At 40.8% G+C, this 21,404-nt stretch overlaps 1 protein-coding gene across 2 annotated transcripts in view; it reads left to right on the forward strand.

Annotated features, from left to right (window-relative positions):
- LOC144495656 (SWI/SNF complex subunit SMARCC1-like) overlaps window positions 1–21,404 on the forward strand; it is a 153,813-nt gene that overhangs the window by 24,100 nt on the left and 108,309 nt on the right. For both annotated transcript variants that reach the window (XR_013498303.1, XM_078215923.1), the window contains exons 6-12: window positions 2,131–2,200; window positions 2,445–2,514; window positions 5,090–5,165; window positions 7,340–7,471; window positions 13,117–13,241; window positions 14,222–14,346; window positions 17,602–17,661. Coding sequence is in view for 1 of the 2 variants with exons in the window: in XM_078215923.1 (XP_078072049.1) it covers window positions 2,131–2,200; window positions 2,445–2,514; window positions 5,090–5,165; window positions 7,340–7,471; window positions 13,117–13,241; window positions 14,222–14,346; window positions 17,602–17,661 (658 nt within the window). In the remaining variant the exon portion in view is untranslated. The remainder of the gene's footprint in view (window positions 1–2,130; window positions 2,201–2,444; window positions 2,515–5,089; window positions 5,166–7,339; window positions 7,472–13,116; window positions 13,242–14,221; window positions 14,347–17,601; window positions 17,662–21,404) is intronic.

Raw genomic sequence — 21,404 nt, forward strand, 5'->3', positions numbered from 1 at the left:
GCCAATGCACCTAATCAGCACATCCTTCGGAGTGTGGGAAGAAACCGGAGCACCCAAGGAGCTTTCCCTTTGTGGGAGAGACTAGAATTATGGGACACATAAAAGGTTTTCCTTTTCAGATGGAGATGAGAAATTTTATTTCGAGTAGTTAATCTCTAATTCTTTCTAGAAAGCCAAAAGATGTGCAGGTTAGGTGGATTGGCCATGCTAAATTGCCCTTTAGTGGCAGGGGGACTAGCTAGGGTAAATGCATGGGGTTATGGGGATAGGGGCTGGGTGGGATTGTGGTCGGTGCTGACTCGATGGGCTGAATGGCCTCCTTCTGCACTGTAGGATTCTGTGAAAGCGGTGGAGGCTAAAGGAGGGGGCGGGGGCCACCGGGGAACACAGGAAAGTAGAGTTGAGGCTGGATTCCGATTAGCCATGATTGTATTGAATAGTAGAGCAGGGTCAAATCCTACATCTCAAAATAGATAAACCGGTCACCTTTACATTGCTGTTCGTGGGAGCTATTTGCATATTGTCACTTGTAAAGTACCTCGGTTACACAGTGCTTTGAGACATTTGAAGTTATAAAAAGAGCCATGCAAATGCCAGTTTTTTGAAATGGATTTCTAATGGGAGTCATGTCATGTCACGTTACGTCTGCCAGTAACATATCTATTTGGTATATTAAGATTGGTAGTTAACTGTCAGCTTTCTGTGCAGTTTTAGTTATGCCTGCAGGTGGTGCTGTGGTGGGGAATTACAACCACGAGTATATGCTACTGTATACAATCTGGCCATAAAAAGATTGAGGGAACTGCAGATTCTGGCCATGGGGTGGAGCTGATCCAGATATCTTGCAGACAGAAAGAGTGACTTACAACTGCAGAAATGGAAGCTGTTGCCGTTCAGAGATTGGATTAGATTCTTGACTAAACAAAAATCAATCATAAATTGCAAAAGTGCACCAAGAAACTTTTCAGTTGGCTGCATGTCCATTGTCTTGTATACATGTGCATATGGAAACCAGTCTAGTTGCTTCGCCAAAGCTTGATTTCTCACCATCTCCAAAAATAATACATTGCAAACACAGGAATTTCAAGGAGTAGGCCATTCAGTCCCTTGAGCTTCCTCTGCTATTTGAAAAGTTCATGACTGATTGTGGCCCCAACTCTCCTTTCTAACCTCTATAATAGTCTCAGTCAAAATTCTATCTTACCTGACCTCTGCTACTCGCTGGGGAAGTGAATATCTCAGACTAACAACCATCAAGAAACATTCTCTCCATCTTAAATAGGAGACCTCTTATTTTTAAATTGCATCCCTAAAAGCTGCCACCCATATTGTGGGTGTCAGTTACAGGTAGGTAGGTCTGACAAAGTCTTTGTCATCAAGCATAGGTTAACTGCATGTCTTTATTGACTCTTAGAACTATTGACAAACATGGACAAGCAAAGGGTACAAACTAGGAGCTGCATCCATGTTTGCTGGTGTACATAACTCTTTCCAATAGTCAATTGAACCTGTGTTCAGGTCATATGCTCTTCCCAGCGCTGTGTGAATGTGCCAGACCCTGTACAATACAGTTTGTGTCTGTTCCCTCATTCTGCACTTTTGGTTTAACTTCAAACAGGGTTGTCAGTTTGCCTTCCCTTGGCCTTTTGTTTATCTCCAATGTCTTTTTCATTCACGACCTTTCAAAGCTGAAGTGTGTGAAATAGAATCATAGAATCCCTACAATGCAGAAGGAGGCCGTTTGGCCCATCGAGTCTGCACTAACCACAATCTCACCCAGGCCCTATCCCTGTAACCCCACATACTTATCCTGCTAATCTCCCTGACACTAGGGTCAATTTAGCATCGCCGATCAACCTAACCCGCACACCTTTGGAAGTAATTAATTCTAAACTTTCTCAGATATGGGACTGTCCCTGTGTCCTTTGCACCTTGCCTTTATTGAACAGTGGGGTCAGCCACGTCCGTAACCCAAAGCAGAGCCACATGTCTTGAAGGATGTGAAAGTTCAATGTACTCCATACTTGAGGGATATTGCCAGTTTGTTGACTTTAGATAGGGTGCATAAGTAATTAGTATCATGCAAGATTTTTGCACTGCTAATTATAATCTGTGCTTTTTCTCACCCAGGGAACAATTACAGAAGACAAATCGAAAGGGTCCCATATAATTTATCCTATTCCCAGCTCTCTGGATGAAGGTAAACAAGATTAGCAGGAATTTTAGTGCCATCCCAATGTCAATCAAAAGTTGCAGATCTGTTCTGGTACTTGGCCATCAACTATACCTACTTAATATTTGCATGTCTGCATTCTCTCTCTAAAATGAAGGTTTTTCAGTAGTTCCTTGGTTTGGAAAATATTAAAAAGATAAATTTGCTGTGCTCTTTCCATCTGTGTGCATTCCTCTTTCTGTAATGTTTCTTAAATTATTTTCTGTTGCAGAGGAGTGGTTGAGACCTGTTATGAAACGAGAAAAGCAAGTCCTGGTTCATTGGGGAATGTTCCCAGACAGGTATTTGTCAGTAAACTGTTGAAATGCTTTCAAGTAAAGATCTTAGAATTTTACAGCACAGAAGGCTGTTCAGCCCTTAGTTGAACAGCCATGCAGTTTGAGCAACTTTTCACTTTGTTATACCTCTGCTCTTTCCCTGTATACCACTTTAATTTTCACCCAAAACATTTAATATTTATGATTTTAATATTGCCCAGAATTGAGTTTTTGTTCCCCTGAGTTCATCACTTGTCCATCTCCTTTCAAAGTGGAAAGAAAATTGAATTTCCAATGGGATGAAACTAATACCAAGACATGATCAGCCTATTTAAAGGGATGTAACAGATCCCATATCAGTTTTGGAAGAAAAGCAGGAGACTTATCTTGGTGTCTTAGTTGATATTCATTCCTGAATCGATATCACTAAAACACACAATCTAAATTCTGAATTGACTTGAGTTATGCAAGGCATTATATGTATCTATGTCAATATCGTTTTTTAATCTTTTGTTTTTGTTATAACAAGGCCTTTGAAATTGATATTCAGTACCTTTGGCTTCACTACTTGAGTGAGCCCTATGACAGTGACGACAGCGTTGAAAGTGTAGTTCAGCCTGTTTGATCATGGGTTTCTCTGACATGTACCCTACTGTTCTGTATAACATGAACTTAAATGGCACTTATTTTGCTGGAAACATCTTGATGATTCTCTAGTTCCAACATTTTGATTTTGTTTGCCAGCTCTACACAAGATGGACACATTGGATGTTCATTCGACTAACATGTCACGGTTTTTATCGATTGACTTCACCATACCTAACTTTTTCACCCTTCCTAGCTAAGCCTAAGGTAAATTGTAGAGCTTCAGTGGTGACTATCAAATAATTGATCAATTCTATTTTGTAGCCTTATGCCCACTTCGTCATTGAGGAAAATCTAAATTCAAAACTGCCAAATTAAATCTTTCACTAATTAACAAATGTATTCAGATTTGGATTTCCTGTTAAAATGCTTCAGTGTGCACAGTTCTGTTTGGAAGGTGCAGACAAGTTGTTGATTCCTTAACTATCTGATTTGGGAAAGAAGGGAGGTTGTGGGGCAGTGAACTGTATAAATTGGAGGTGAGAACTCAGTGCAGTTGAAATCTGGATATGAGTCATAAAGGTAGAAAGAAACAAGATCCATGTGGAAATGGAAGATAAGGGATTATTAAGATAATGAGGGAATTCTAGAGGTTAGCTGATATTGGATGTGGAGGAAAATTGTTTCAGCAAATTAGCAACGTAGAAAAATAATCCCAGGTGATTAATATCAATTTACCCTGAAAAGAAAACTGAGAAGAGATGAGGAAAAGGAATAGAAGTTTTAGTCTTCAGGACTCCTTTCTTACACAGTAGATAAGCAGTCCAACAAGAGAGGTGTTGTGACCACATGAGGGGTCAAATTGCTCTCTTTCTTTGTCCCCTCCTCATTTGACTAACAGTTTTTTTTTCTGTTTGAAATACACTAATTTGGCAATTTTGTTCAGGCAATTTTGTTTATTTTTTAAAAAAAGTGTCTGTAGTTTGGTGAGTGAGCTGGCTTCAGGGTGAATTTGGTCTTCTCATACTACGAGAAGGGTGTGGAGGCTTTGGAGAGGATACAGAAAAGATTTTACCAGGATGTTGCCTAGCGATAGTGAATGGCATTGCTGAATATCTTTCAAAATTGTATAGATTCCTGCAGATTGTAAAATAGCAAATCTAACCCCACTATTTAAGAAGGGAGATCATCAGAAAATAGCAAACTGAAGACCTGTTCATTTGATATCAATAGCAGAGAAACTGTTAGAATCTGGTATATAGGATATGATAACCGGGCACTTGAGAATGATGTAATTGGGCAGAGTCCATGTGGATTTATGGAAGGGGAATCGTGGTTGACAGATCTGTTGGAGTTGTTTGTGGGTGTTACTTATATAGATGAAGGAGAACCAGGGGCTGTTGTGTATTTGGATTTTCAGAAGACTTTTGATAAGGTCCCATACAGGAGATTAGGAAACACAAGTAGAGTGTATGCAAGTGTGGGTAATGTACTGCTTTTTTTAAAAAAAAAATCATTTTTGGGATGTGGACATTGCTGTCTAAGCCAGCATTAATTGCCCATCCCAAAGTGTCCTAGAGAAGGTGTTAGTGAGCTGCTGGCTTAAATTGCTGCAGTCCTTGTGGTGTAGATATAGCCACAGTGCTGTTAGGGAGGTAGTTCCAGGATTTTTAATCAGAAACCTACAGCACAGGAAGCCCTCATTTGGCACTTGCATCTGTGCTGGCTCTTGCACACTCCCACATCACTGCTTTTGATCCATAACTCCATATGCTTTTCATCCTCAAATACCTGTCTGACTCCATTTCAGAATTAATTACACAATCAGTTGTTGCTATCCTGCAGTGCATTGTTAGGGCAGCGTAGAGAAAGCTTTACTCTGTATCTCGTCTGCTACCTGAAGCTGAAAGTACGTGCCCTTTACCAGGACGAACCGCTGCTCAATTCATCAATGTATTCCTATGCTTTGCATTTTTTTAACGAAGCACAATGGAATATTTTTTTTGTTTCCTAGTTATGACACTTGGATGCCTGCCAGTGAAATTGAAGCTGAAATTGAGGAGCCACCGATCCCCGAAAGGCCATGGAAGGTAAGTTAGATATTTTTTGAGCAAAGCAGCTGATGTAATTATAAAATTACAAACAAATAACAAAATGGGAATTGATCAATATCCAGAAGCAATGAAGTATTAAACTGCATCAGGGAATGTTTTTCCAGCAGCGGTCATTGATGCACCGTTAAGTGTACACAGATCTGGTTTTAAAAAAGTAATTAGTTGGATGTGACATTCCCAGAATATAATTAAAATGCTGTATTTTTTTTCTGCATAATGCTTTTCTCACTATTTCAAAGGCCCTGATAGGGTTCACTTGCACATCCAAAGATGTGCAGGTTAGGTGGATTGGCTGTGCTAAATTGCCCCTTGATGTCAAGGGGACAAGCAGGGTAAATGCATGGGGTTACAGGGATAGGGCCTGGGTGGGATTGTTGTCGGTGCAGACTAGATGGGCTGAATGGTCTCCTTCTGCATTGTAGGGATTCTACGAAGTGAAGATGATTGAATTGGTTTTTGGTGATTATGGAGAATAGATTGTTAGCTGGGTCATGGAGCGCTAATCTTTGAGCAATGAGTTGGGGGCCTCTTAATCTCCGCTCAGGCAGACTGGATATTGTTTAATATTTCCTGTGATTCAGTTGGTCATTACTGTCATTCCCATTGATTATGTGGTCACCTTGGACCCATAATCATTTATCTTGGAGGCAAAAGAGCCATGGCAGTCTTTTGGAGGTGGAACAAATTGACACGATAAATCTTGTTAAATGCTAAATGGCATTCAAGGATAGAAACTACTGAATCGTGGGATTTTGGTGACAGGTTGTTACAGTTATGGTTGGCTGAGATTGAAAGGAGCAGTGGGTGGGAGATGTGATTCTGGCACCACTGGATTTGGGTTCCTGACTGCAAGGGCCAAAATCCCAATGGGTTAGTAAAGATTTTTCGACATTAAGACACTGACAGAACTACCAGCATTGAGTTAAATAACCTTAAAACCAATTTATAAACTAACAAGAAAGCAGTTTACACACATATGAAATGCAGTAAAAGATTTAAACAAGTGATTGTGATTTAAAAACATATGCTGATATTTTGAATGTATTCATGTATTTTTAAGTATCATTCTTCATTTTAGCCAAAGGCAGTTTGCTGCAAAGCATTGTGGTAAAGGGCATTAGGACAGAGCCATGTTCTAAGGGAATATGTAAGTTTTTATCAGTAGAGTTTCTAATGGAGAGAACATTCAGAACATTTAATCAAATTTCATGAATAGGGTTTATTTCCTGTTCAGATAAAATGAATGCATTCCCAGACATGAAGTCGTGTTAATCTGGTTTGGCAGTGATCTTTAGGGGAACTTATGGGTACATACCTATTGAACTTTGTGGCTGGGGTCTGGTGACTAAGGGATACAGGATGTTGAATTAGCCAAAATGGGATGGAATGTCTGGATTTTAAGGACTAATGAAATGCCATTGTGCCAGAGGGTAAGATGTGATTGGCTAAGGTATATGACTGGTAATATTGTTCGTTTATGTATATTGAAGATGATTGATTTAAAGCTAATGAAAGGCGGGAGTAATAAAACAATTGATCTGTTTTGAATTGTATACGTCAGAATTTATTGGAGAGGTCTTGCTGCTCCATCTCATGAGTTGCCCTGACCCTTTGATGATTTCTCCTAGTGGCCGCTGGTCAAGATAAAAGTTACGTCTTTAAACTTGGACACTGGCTTTGTGAGTCTAGTATTGTCTGAAATTTCTGATGGTCCCCAGCCACCTCAAACCAAAATCAGCTGGGGAGAAATGGGGAGCTGCTTGGCATCTTTTCACAATTGTGAAATCCCAAGTTCAACACTGGCACTAACAAGAATTGCTGCGACGTGACGCAATGCTGCATAAAAGGAGAGATTGAAGATCAAGCACAAATGTTTTGTTTATAAGGCATGAGCCATGGAGGAATAATAATATACTGTAAATGTATGTGATAAGCTTTTGTGTATTCTGTTGATTCCTTTGTTGCAATGTTAAGTGGTTCTTGTATAATGTAGAATCAGCACTAGTCTTTTGCTGTGTTGTACATGGGATCTCTCTCCTCCTTGCCATTAACTGAAAGTGAAACTTAGCTCCTTAACCCAGTTTGACTTTTTGTCCATGCTCTTTATCAGTAGATTGCAAAACATTGGAATATTGTGTTGATCTATCCAGGTACATGCCAAATGGATCCTGGATACTGATGTGTTCAATGAATGGATGAACGAAGAAGATTACGAGGTTGATGATAACAGAAAACCTGTTAGCTACCGGCAGCACATTCCTATCAGGGTGGTAGCTGAAGAGGTAGAGGATGATATTTGACTCTTGCTGTATTTCTAAAACTGTTTTAATCTGGTTATCAAGACAATGATGGAAATGACATGGGGTCCAGCAGAATACTTCACCTTTTCTGAAGTTGGCCTTTTGTGACTAAATCCATCATTCTGCATCTTAGATAAGCGAAGGGACTTCTATGCTCAACTCATTGGGCTTTTAACTATTTGATCTCATCAAAGTAATGGGTCCGGTAGCATACTGTTTAAGCGATTGGATGAGTATTCCAGAGAATGAGACCTCAAATCTTAATGAATGTTATAAACCGAGTACATTCAAATTGTTTGCTTCACAAATGCCATTGGAAGAAGAAAACCTGTCTTCACTTAATCTCGTCTCCTACCAACGTGGTTGGCTCTTTAAGTTTCACAACTTTCACATGGTACCTCAGGCCAGCATTTGTTACCCATCCTATGCAGTGAAATCTACATATAGGGAATTAACTTGTTTGAAAATATTAAAAATTGGAATGAAGAATTAGCATGTACTTCAGTCCCATGTCACACTTGTAGCTTGATTTGAGGCTCTGAAATTCATTTACAAACCTTGGAGACTTTCATCACATCATTTATGTTGAATTTGAACCCAGTGTAAATTATCTAAGCCCTGCTGCAATGTGGCCCTCGTCTCTCACATCTTTTGGAATATGATTTATCTTTAAATTCCCTTTTTTGAACTTCTGGGATTTTATTAAATATTCAAAGCAGAAAGAGTTTTTAAATTTTGTATTCAAGACTGATAATTTCTACAGTGAGAAATCAATTCATCAAGTCACATTCCAAAAACAGAATCCTCCAGTCATGCAAATTAATTAATCGTCTTCCCTTATTTTTGTAAGATGATGTGATCTCATTGTCCTTGTGTGCCTGTAGGATTTTCTGCCCATCAAGACCATGCCAGTGATGCCTGAAACAATCCACTCCATTTTCGCTGTTCTATCCCTGTAACCCAGCAACCTTATTTCCCTCAAGTGCCCATCCAGCTTCCTTTTGAAATCTTAACTCACTGCCCGGCAGAGTTGTTTATCAATGATTATTATTTGCTTCCTCACATGCATCCTTTACCTCATTGATCAAAACATCCTACTCCTTGAACCATCAACCAATGTGAACAGCTTTTCTTTGCCTACTTTACCTAAACCTGTCATTATACACCTCCATGAGATATTAGAACCATCAAATGGTTACAGCACACAAGAATACCATTTGGCTGTTATATCTGTGCTGGGTGTCTGCAAGAGTAATTCACCTCATGTCACTCTTGTGCATAGGGGAGAGATGATGGACATGGTTTTGTTTTTTCACATCTCGCAAACTGACCGATGTCAGGTGTATTTTAAAAGAAAAAGGGTTTTTTTAAAACCCAAGTGCTGTAACTGTCAAGCGCAGACAAATGACAGGTTTCTCTTAAGTCCTCTCTGATGCTTCTAATGTCAAACAATGGGGTCTGAGTTTCACCGATTTATGTACCATTGTCATAGAATAAGATTTTTTTCGCACCAATTCTCTGGAATCCAACTCTGAAGCCAAACTGAAAAAGCAGTATTGTAAAAACAGCTTAAATCTGTGCCATCTGGTTCTTGATCCTTTACTAATGGGAACAGTTTCCCTTTCTCTGCTCTGTCCAGTGTCCTCATGATTTTGAATGTCTCTATCAAATGTCTCAACTTTGTCTTCTCCAAGGAAAACGGGCTACTTTGTAGTTGTTGGGCTTACCTTTACACACTTGTTCAATAAAGGATGCATTGTTTGCAATTCTCCAATCCTGGCACCACTCCTGGGTCTGTGGAAAACTGGAAAATTATGGCCAATGCTTTGGCAGTTTCCGCCCTCCCTTTTCAATATCCACCCAGTGCAGTACAAATTTAAGTACAGCCTATGCAATATCACCTGTTCATCAATATTTAGCGCATTAAATGTTTGAACTATTCCCTCTTCATCCAGGACCTCAGCAGCAGCGTCTTCCTTGTTCAAGATAGATGCAAAATATTAATTTAATACTTCACCCAAACCCTTGCCTCCATGCATAAATCCTGTTTTGGGTCCCTAAACTCCTTCCTTCACTATCAAACTTTCATCTGAAACAAGAGAAACATTGGTTCATTGCAAACTACGTTGCAAGTTGCTTAGGAAAAAGTGATGAAAGTTATTAACTAAAATAGTTACAACGGTTAAAATGCTTGTAAGGGGAAAAATACATCAAGATGAAGTTTTAGCTCGGTCCCTGGAACATCATTGCGAGCCAGTTATTTGAGTTCCTTCTTTCCAAAGTGAAGGGCTTGAAACCTGAGGCTCTGTTTAGCAGCTGCAATGGCTTCCGCAGTCGGCCAGTTGGTGTTTCCCTTTTTTTTTCCTGTAGACTCCATAGCTGAAACAGATTTTGGGAGAGAGAAGATTTCTTGTTTCACACTGGTTTTGCAGTTACAGCACTTGATTGCCTGGACTGTTTCAGCAGAACATGAGACAGTTGATTTCTTAATACTTAGACTCCAGGTGGCAGAGAGAAACTCCTCTGATGTTTCTCTGAATTATTTTTCGGGTTCCTCGCTGCTTCAGCTGAGAGTTGTAAACCTCTACTGTCCATCATGCAAGGTGGCTACTTAAGTCTCCTGCATGCCAATTAAAATAAAACAGTGCTATGTTAATTTTCAAGCTTTTGTTGCTTCACCAGGCAAAGAATATAATTTATGTTGTCTTTTTGAAGTCCCTCCTGTTTTCTCAGGAGTCAAGGGGTGTTCTCACATTTTTGACAACATAATGGACATCCTTGAAGAAATAATTTGCATTTTCATTTGTAGCCAGCTTAAGAAATACGAGTTTGACATGGTTTAAACTAACAGATAGGTGCCATATTGTCTGTCCATACTTCCATTTTGAAAAAGGCTTTTAAACAGAATGTAAAGATTTGAAAACAGAAATGTATCTTGAAATAGTTGCTCTCAAAATCTGTAATATCATAATTACACGTTTGTGATGGTATTGATGCCTATAGAGGATTTTAAATTCCTTTTTACGTTTGCTACCAGTTTCTTCTCATGCTCTCTCTCAGCCTCTTCAATTCGCATTTTGAATTTCCTTGCGCACCTTCTTTATTCAGCCTGGTTCTCAGTTGCATTATCCACCTCAGATCTGTCATATGCTCCTGCTTCACCTTGCTCTCATAGACAGAGCTCTGGATTTGTTTGCACTACCTTTTCCCCTCATGCGAATATACCTTGACTGTACCTGAACCTTTAAAAGTAACTCAAAATGTAAAGCTGCTTGCCGAAGAATTCTAAAACCTGCAGTTGCAGCAACAGAATATGTAAATATTTTAGACCATTTTTAGTGTTATCAGCCAATTTCATCCCCCACGAATGGGTGGCTCGGGGGCAGGTGCGGGATAACCAAGTTGTTTTACAAATCCAGAACACAGCCCAACTCGAATGCACTCACCTCCTGGTTTCATGGGGGAATGTTTGGATGCTGGCAAAAAAAAAGGTTCTTTTAAGTTGTGGGTTTTATGACTGGATGTGGTGGCCACTTGGTGGCACAATCTTTCATGACCCTGGATGTTCAGGTATTTTGGCATTGTTTGTAAATTGTTTCCAAATTGAATTGAGCAACATTGCTTCCTGGGGCTTGGGAACTGACTAGAGAAGCAGAGGCAAGTTTGAACAGCTGCCAGGTGACTGTTTAAACATGTCATTATTTCCTCTGTCTAAAAGCAACTGTACAACAACATAAGACAAAGAACAATACAGCACAGGAACAGGCCCTTCGGCCCTCCAAGCCTGCGTAGGTCATGTGCCCAACTAGACCATTCGTTTGTATTATAAGGGATGAGGCACCTGGTGTTCTATTTTTTCTGCAGTAGCTGTGAAGGACTTTGAACACAAATGGAAAGGATATGATTTAGTCCTGGCAAAATGAAATCTTCTCAATCATTAGTCTTCTCGGATTTCAGTAATTTATGAGCTTCCTTTCTATCCATCTTGAACTGGAATACAAATGTGCCATTTAGCTACACTCTAAGTTCTGCATTTGTGAGCGAGAGTATTTCTGGTCACTCGCCTTCAATTCTGTGTCCCTTACCCTTGAATTTTGTGGCCTTTCCAGAGGAAAAGAAAAAGACTTCTTAGTGAAGATGATGCATTTCACCCATCAGATGATTACATTTGGTGAGGCTGATCGAGCCACATTCTTCACTCTACTCCAGGATTGGGCTAAGTGTCATCAGTTGATAGATGAATGAAGTGCACAGAAAGTGAAGGCTGAGTGCTGCTGAAAGTTTCGTGTGAGGAATGACATGACCAAGAAAACTTAACACCGAAATGAAGTTGGAAAAAGCACGAAAGTGCAGGATTAGCAAAAACTCTCCCCTTTTCCTGAACTAGTTATTATTAAATTGCTTCCTTTGTTGCATTCAGAACACAGCACTGCAGCTGCTGACCTTGTCAGCTACCTCAACCAGGTCTTGATGAAAACAGCGAGTTTCTTCCACTTCTTCCATTGTTGGTTTAAAAAGTAAATCCTCCCTCCCTCTTCCCGATTGCAACTTGCAATGATTCCAGTCAGGTGCCATTAAATCTGGGTGCTGCCTTTGCTCAATATGTACTATCCATACTGAACATCCCCAGTTTCCAGTTGTGAACTGTGATTGGAATAATGCTGATGCACAGCTTAAGAGATGTGAAACCTAGAAGTCAGTGAACTGTTACAATTGAGTTGAGATCACAGACTCCAACTTGGATAGTTCCCCATGTCATTTCCACCTTTGCAGCTTGGAAACCATCATCAGATTAATATCAGGACATTGTATTAAATTGTTGGAGAGACACTTGTTCTAATGTCAAGTTTAAAAAAAAATCTTTTTCTGCATATGGACATTGCTTGGAAGGCCGACGTTTGTTACCTTTCTCTTTTTTTTTCTGTTGGGAGAAGACTTCCTCTTGAGGGATTTGTCATGATCTGATGCAACTGAGTGATTTGCTAGAACGCTTCAGAGGGAAATTGTTATTAAACAGCATTACTGTGGAACTGGACCTGTGTATCAGTCTAATGGGTATGGAGTGTGGATTCATTCCCAGGAGGTACTTTGTGAACCGGTTGGGTTTTACGGCAATCCAACGTGATTAAGTGATGAATTATCACTTACTGATACCAGGTTTTAATTTCCGGTCTCATGTATTTTAAGAAAAAATCTCAAAAGGGTATGATTTTAACTTTGAGTTCTCTGAATTATGAGCACCAGTAATATAATCAGTGCTTCCATTCAAGACCACAACAATTTTAAGTAAAAAATAAAGTGTCTACATGTCTCCTCTTGCAAGGTACTGGCCTGAAAATTTAATCAGTTCCCAGAATTGCTGAATGACCTAATGCGGTTAGAGCATTTTCCTTTGGTTTCCTGTCATTCTGCCTGCTGAGTGACATGGCAAGTTATTTTTCTTGATCCATTAAGCTAAAAGAGCATGCAGGTTATGGAGAGAGAGGCAGTAATGTGACACTTGCAACTTAAATAATCTTCTCATCTGGGTGATGTTGACAAACCTGTGTATTTCTGATTCGTTGACCACACACAGCAATATGAACAGTATTTTGAATACTTACAAGTTGCCTACCTGTTTCAACCAGGCATCCCGTACACCAGATAGGAAGGACAGAAAGTCAACAGCTGGGGCCAAGAAGAGGAAACATTCCCGTTCTCCTTCACCAATCTCCACACCTGCTGAATCTAGGAAGAAGAGTGGAAAGAAAGGGTAAATAAAGCTATTGCTGTGCACCATTTTTGATTACAGGCTCCATCTGATTGTGTTGGGCTGTTCAGTTGGCAATGGACATTGTTTTTGGTGATTGCGCAGTTACTGGAGTTTATTTCTTGCTGCAGGATAAAAAAGAAACTAGTGTAGATTTGATTTTATTGTCTCAAGTATTGGGATACAGTGAAAAGTATTGTTTCTTGCACACTATAAAGACAAAGCATACCATTCCTAGATAAGGAAAGGAGAGAGTGCAGAATGTCGTGTTACAGTGATAGCTAGGGTGTAGAGAAAGATCAACTTAATGTGAAGTAAATCCATTCAAAAGTCTGGCCACAGGGAAGAAGCTGTTCTTGAGTCAGTTGGTACATATCCTCAGACTTTTGTATCTTGTTCCTGACGGAAGATAATGGAGAGGATGTCAAGGTGCGTGGGGTCCTTAATTATGCTGGCTTTTCTGAGACAGTGGGAAGTGTTGACAGTGTCAGTGGATGGGAGGCTGATTTGCGTGATGGACTGGGCTATGTTACGACTCTTTGTAGTTAGTTTCTTGCGGTCTTGGGCAGAGCAGGAGACATACCAAGCTGTGATCCAACCAGAAAGAACGCTTTCGATGGGGCATCTGTAAAGGTTGGTGAGAGTCGTAGAAACTAGATGCAGGAATGCTCTGGGGTCCTGCTACTGCTCTGTGCAGGTGCATGCTGCCAGTTTTGGGGGTTTTTTCCAAGTATTTGTACTTCTTGTTTTTGGAACAAGTTTTAGAGCTGATGGCACTCTTGAAACAGACTAGAGAATCAGGGCTGCAAATTGAATGCCTTGTGTTTTGAGTGGAATGTACAAATTACTATGAGGAGTGAGAAAGTAAGGAATCCAGGTATCTCCCATCTTGACAACAATACTTAATATGTTAATGTCACTTGTATGAACACAGAGTTATGTTACTCTAAGCTTTGGCACCCATAAGTTACTGTTGTCCATAGGCAGCCTACGCCATATCTGAAGAGGAGAGGGCAGCGAGACGAAGAGGAACAGGAAGACTTGACCAAAGACATGGAAGATCCAACTCCTGTACCGAACGTAGAGGAGGTTATTTTACCTAAAAATGGTAAGGAACAGGTCTCTTTCCTCATTACTGTAATACTACAAATTTGCTACTCTGCAAGATCCAGTGCAAACAGAATTGCAATTTAATGTGTTGAAAGATTTTTAATTGTGTTCCCTATCTGCACATGTTAGATCTATGGTCTCTCTCATTCTCCGTTATCTACTGTTGGCTCATAGCCTGGTTGCCTTCTGCCACGCTTCCTTTAATTAATTTATTATTTTAGGCTTACACCCTTTCCATTTCTTTTGATGTGGGGGTGGAGGGTACAGTGGTTGATGGAAAAGATCTGGCTAAAATTCCAAATCCAGACCATTTTAAGCCTATAATGAGATGAGTTGAAATTTTTTTATAGTTCTTTCTTGGGATGAGGTCATCACTGGCTCCGCCAGCATTTACTGTCCACTCCTAATTGCCCTTGAGAAGGTAGTGATGAACCATTGCCTTGTACGTACATTCACTGTGCTGTTAGGAAGGGGGTTGAAGAATTTTTACCCAGTAAGAGTGAAGGAATGGCAATATAATTCCAAGTCAGGATGGTATATAGCTTGAAATGGTGGTGTTCCATGAGATGGATATCCATGTAAAAAGTTTGCAAAATCTGGGCTCCACTTATTTCCCTGCACCTGGCCTGTAACAGGTAGCCATGATGTGGAGTTGCCGGCGTTGGACAGGGGTCGGCACAGTAAGTCGTCTCACAACACCAGGTTAAAGTCCAACACGTTTATTTGGTAGCACAAGCCTTCATCAGGTTCTTCACCTGATGACGTGAGATGACTTACTGTAACAGAGGGAGCAAAATATAAGTTTGTGTGAAATCAGTCTTCATTAATGATGCAATTGACTTTATGAAAAGGGTGTTCACTGAAGTCAAATATTCCTGTGTAGCTTAAGATGCAAAAAAGCTGTGAACCTGTGATTTTATTTTCAAGTTTCTTTTGCCTTCATATTTTCGAACAGTCTCGCACCTCTTAATGTGATGCACTTTCAGTAGTGCACGTTGTAATTGAGGTGATGCTGCAGTAATTTCTGAGTGTACATGATTGCAGTTTTGCTGCTTTCTTGCAACTATAGAGAAAAATGAACTGCAATGTAAGGGGTAAACCCCAGTCAATACAGGTCATAGGACTTTGTTTTGCATTCATTGCTGGGACCTCCACAAAATGATGCATTTTTTTTTCTGCTTGTGGAGGTGAAGAACTTTCCGTTAACAAGCGGGATTATTAAAATGCGTCATGATGACCGTGAAGGGCATCTAAGGTTGTCAGAGCTGAAGCAGTTAATGTGAATGACTGTCCTGTTGTGATGGGTTTCCATTGCAGGCAGCCAAAGTTTGCATGCAGTACAGGTGGATACCAAAAAGACCACATATAAACCAGGCTTGTCTAAATTTTTCATGTGGGAGGCCACATTTCAATTTTCTTCTCACTCATGGAACTGATAAGCAAGTTTCATAATGATGATACAAAAACAGGGAATGTTGGAAAACCTCCAGCAGGTCTGACAGCATCTGTGGAGAGAGAATACAGTTAAAGTTTTGAGCTGGATGACTCTTGTCAGAGCTGAAGACTTTGAAAATAGGATGAGATTTCTTCTGTTGTGGTGAGGGGGCAGGCAGCTCTCAGGACTGTATAGAGGACCAGCAATAGGTGAAGCAATGAAGGTGGGTGGGTTGGAAAAGATCATCGGAAATCCTGTCAGAGAAAAGAGCAGCAGTACCTCTTGGGGGCAGGCGTTCCTGGAAGAGAAGTGGCAGTGAATTAAATGCTAAGATTGAAGCAAATTGCAGCAGTTGCTGGAAAATCTGAGCAGGTCTAACAGCATCCGTGGAGAGACAACAGAGCTAACGTTTGGATGACTTTAAATTCACTCCCCCAACGCTGGGTGAATCTTCAATTTCACTTGCCAGCATTTTGACCACTGGCTTTGTGGCCTGTGGACCACCAGTTTGACAAGCCTTTTCTAAACTGTTCCAGGTGCAGCAGGCAAACGGCTTGCATCAAACCTAGTTCACTCATGTTCTGTCATGGTTTGTGGAAGGTGTAAGCTGCTTAATTGCAGGTTGTCTGTTTGGAGTTTTTCCAAGAACCTGGTGTTGGGATTATTGCAAGTCAGCAAGAAAAGTTGAAGGCCGACAGTTGATTCAGGCCAGATTGTACACACTGCAGTGACCAAGGCACTGTATTCTATTTCTGAGATTGTGTTATTCAGCAGAACTACAGAATTGATCCCAATCTCTCTAACAAGCGGAACGAAGAGATGCCTTAAGGGTGATTCTCAAACTAGCTTGGATTAACATTGTGCCTTTAATCTAGAAAAATGGTCCAAGGCCTTTGACAGACATTTTGAGTGAGGGCCCCCAAAGGAGAAGTTGTGGAAGGAATTGTTCAGTATGTGGCTAGGTATCAACGTACAGCTGCCAATTAGAGGTTGCCAGCATGTCCAGGATTGCTCCTCATAATCTAATCCTTTTATCTCTTTTTGTACTTTATAATGTGAAGAGCAATTGTGGAGGTTTTTCTCCAAGTTTTTGAAGGTCTTGACGAAGAGAAGAGGTTGAAAATTCTGTCTCTTTTGGGGAGTCAGTGATGTGAAATTAAAATTGACTAGGGTGGAGCAGCGAAGTTTTTTAGTGACAGATCTTTCGATATATCAATTCAAATAATGCTGTGCCGCAAGGTTGTTATGCCATGTGTTTTTGAAGGGGAAAATTTGGCAAAGAATGAAAGTAAAGTAAAGTTTATTTATTAGTCACAAGTAAGGCTTACATTAACACTGCAATGAAGTTACTGTGAAATTCCCCTGGTTGCCACATTCCGGCACCTGTTGGGGTAAATGCACCTAACCAGCATGTCTTTTGGCCTGTGGGAGGAAACTGGAGCGCCCGGAGGAAACCCACACAGACAGTGACCCAAGCCGGGAATCGCTGTGAGGGAGCAGTGCTAACCACTGTGCCACCATGCCGCCCTATACAGTCCAGAATCATTAGGAGCGAATGGGTGTGGGATTAGATATAGATTGCTGTTGCAAAAACTGTTGGACTTAGTGGACTGAATGATGACCCAATCTGCTGTAATTGCAAATTTTGCCTGATGAATGGAATCTTTTTTTTTTGGCGCAAAATTCTGAGTATTTTGTTGTGAACTCATTTGTACCATTTTGTTTTGCATTTGTTATATTGTTTGTGGATTAATTTCATAACTACTCCAGTTGGGTTGGTTTTTTAATGGCCTGTTTTATAATTCCTTTCTTTGCTAGTCAACCCCAAGAAGGACAGTGAACACACACCTGTGAAGGGAGGCACAATTGCAGATCTCGGTAATATATTTTTAACTTGATCTCTGTTCAGCATGAACTTGGATTTTTAAGTAAGCCTGAGGACATGGGTGAGCAATTGACACATGGGCATTCAACTTTAAAAATTGCAGTTCAGAGGAGGCCTTCAGATTCTTGTGCTGGTGGTAGTCCTTACATTCGAACTGTTTCCCCCAATCTTGTTGGCCTACAGTTCTTATTTGTCCTTTTTACAGTAAAATTGTTACAATCTTGGCCTTCATAAACACTTACAGCATTGCTCGTGAAAACAATCTTATAATTTTGCTAACTTTTGAATGAGTTTCTCCATAACTATCTCTGACCAGTGGAATGAATGAGAGAAGGTGAGAGAGATGGCTTGCATTGTTCTTTGATAAATACCACCTTTGATTTCTGGTATCATTAATTAATTTATGCATCCCATGGCTCAAATGTATTTGCTGTAATGGAGATACACATATTACACCTAATCTCTTGCACAAAGCCAGTGTTGCTTCCTTTTTATATTAACTTACCCAAAAGTGCAACATCTTGTACAATTTGCCTATTTGGACTATTTTCTACCTGCACTTGGCACCTGTCTCCTCAATTGTTTATCTTGCACTTTGCTGTTCACTGTCATTCTTTCAGTAAGAGAGAACTTTCTTCGATATTTTGGTTTTCGAGTGTTAATGCTTGCTGAACACCTCTGGAAACAGCTTTCTGGTTAAAACAGCCGTCAGCAATTACACTTTCCTGCCACTGAACCAATTTTAGGTCCAAATTGTTACTTTTGTTTGGATGTCATGGGCTTCTGCTTTTCAGACCAACTTGCAGTGTGGAATCTTAGCAAAAAGCCTCACTAAAATCCATACAAAATACGTCATTAGTCCTCGTTGCCTCACATGCAGCCTCTGTTAAATTGAGGAATTAACCACAAAATATAGGCTGATGCTCCAGCAGAGAACTGAGGGAATGTTGCACTGTCAGAAGTACCCTCAAGTTTTAACAGGGGCCTTGCTTACCATTCCAGTTGGACATAAAATATTCCATGGTACCACTTCAAAAATGAGCAGGGGAGGTATCCCAGGTGCCCTGGCCAATGTTTATCCATCATTCAACATAACAAAAATCAGATTACCTTGCAATTCTTTGACTGTCAAATGCTTTGGAACGTCCGGTGGTCACGATGTGTGCGAGGTCACCATTACCGGCATCGGAGCAGCCTTCTCAAAAGTCAACCCAAAGAAAGCAACTGGCCCAGATGGGGTACCCAGACGAGACCTCGGGTCCTCCGTGGACCAGCTGGCAAGGATATTCGCAGACATCTTCAACCTCTTTACACCAGTCTGAGATCCCTACCTGCTTCAAGAAGACCATCATCCCGGTACCAAAGAAAAGCCAGACAGCGTGCCTTAATGACAATCGCCCGGTGGCTCTGACATCCATCATTTATGAAGTGTTTCGAAAGGTTAGGAATGGCACTAATCAATTCCGGCCTCCCAGGCTGCCTGGATCCACTACAGTTTGCCTATCACCGCAACAAGCCCACAGCAGACGCCATCTCCCTGGCCCTAAACTCAACCCTGGAACACTTGGATAACAAAGACACCCATGTCAGACTCCTATTTGTAGACTACAGCTCCGCCTTCAACACCATTATTCCTATGAGACTCGCCTCCAAACGTTGTGGCCTGGGTCTTGGCTCCTCGCTGTGCAACTGGATCCTAGACTTCCTAACCCACAGATTGCAGTCAGTAAGGATAGGTAATGACCCCAACTCCACGATCATCCTCCATACTGGTGCCCCACAAGGCTGCATCCTCAGCCCTTTACTATACTCCTTATACACCTATGACTGTGTGGCCAAATTCCCCTCCAACTTGATTTTCAAGTTTGCTGATGACACCACTATTGTGGGACAGATCTCAAACAATCACAAGAGACAGTGCAGGAAAGAGATAGAGAAATCTGGTGAACTGGTGCAACAACAATAATTTCATCCTGGGTGTCAACAAAACGAAGGAGATAGTCATCGACTTCAGGAAGCGTAATGGAGGGCATACCGCTGTCTACATCAATGGGGACGAAGTAGAAATGGTCGAGGGCTTCAAGTTTTTAGGTGTCCAGATCACCAACAACCTGTCCTGGTCTCTCCATGTGGATGCTATCGTTAAGCCCACCAACTCCTCTACTTTCTCAGGAGACTAAGGAAATTTGGTATGTACAACTCTCTCACCAATTTCTACAGATGCACCATCGAAAGCATTCTATCTGGTTGTATCACAGCTTGGTATGGCTCCTGCTCTGCCCAACACTGCAAGGAACTACAAAAGGTGGTGAATGTAGCCCAATCCATCACGCAAACCAGCTTCCCATCCGTTGACTCTGTCTACACTTCCCACTGCCTTGGCAAAGCAGCCAGCATAATTAAGGACCCCACGCACCCCGGACGTTCTCTCTTCCACCTTCTTCCTTCGGGAAAAAGATACAGAAGTCTGAGGTCACGTACCAACCGACTCAAGAACAGCTTCTTTCCTGCTGCCGTCAAACTTTTGAATGGACCTACCTCGCACTAAGTTGATCTTTCTCTACACTCTAGCTATGACTGTAACACGACATTCTGCACGCTCTTCTTTCCTTCTTTATGGTATTTTGTCTGTTCACGCTAGAAACAATACTTTCACTCTATACTAATACATGTGACAATAATAAATCCAACCAAAATACATGCAGGATTTTTTTCCTTTGCTGTCTGATTATTCTGAACCTTTCTGAATGATGGTTTTTAATGTCCCCTTCTTATAACTTACTGCCACCACAACAACATTAATTGGTATGTAATTTTGGTCTGTTCCTTTTGCTTTAAATTGGCGACAACAATGTTTGCGCCATCACCCTTGTGATGGTAGATACTAAGTTTTTCATAAAGGTCCATGCTCTTTGCTGCCTCCAAGCACAGGTTATCTTTTTGGCCTCGAATAGACCATGCTATTTTTCTTTTATTTCTTCTTTGCAATATTTTTGGGTGTTCTTTGATTTTATTTGCCAGTATTTTTCATGCTATGCTTTTCAAATTGCCTTTTCACTTTCTGTACTGTTGTAAGCTTTTTGCAACATTGAGCTGTTGTCATCTGACTTGAGCTTTCCTTTTCTTAAAAATACTTAAACAAAAATCTTATCCTACCCTTCCATGTTCCTTGATGTCCTAGGGGCTCTAGATTTCAAAATCTCGCCCTTTTTCCTAAGTGTGAACCTTTGTTCTGGGCTCTCATCATTTTCTTTATTGGAACAACCAAACTCCTGGCTTTGTGCTTGTTCCACCCTTCGGTTGAATCATGGATGATTAATATGTCAAGTCTGTTTATTTGCTTCTCTCCGAGTGAATTTAGTGTCACATGCCACTGTAGGCTTGTATGTAATTTCTCTTGTGCAGAGGATCAAACTTTTGTCTGGCCACTCCTTTCTTTTTTGGGTGATTGACCTGAACAATTTTTAGGTTTTTTGGCTGCTGATGTCTGACTGCCTAACTCCAGTCTGTGAGTTGACCAGTGGGGTGCTGTTAAGTTGTCCTGGGAAATCTAGTCAGTGATCTGGTGCCCGACAGTGAGCTCTAAGCTCACTGGTAACCTGTCAATGGAGGAAGGCGTGAACCCTAATGAAAACTTGGCATGTACTGTCACAAGAAGATGATGATGATTCGGGCGTTATTTTGTCACTGATTTTTAAACACGACCAAATAATTACAGGCCAATCAAGAGTCACCT

Source organism: Mustelus asterias, chromosome 7 (genome assembly GCF_964213995.1).
Source record: "Mustelus asterias chromosome 7, sMusAst1.hap1.1, whole genome shotgun sequence".
Lineage (NCBI taxonomy): Eukaryota > Metazoa > Chordata > Chondrichthyes > Carcharhiniformes > Triakidae > Mustelus > Mustelus asterias.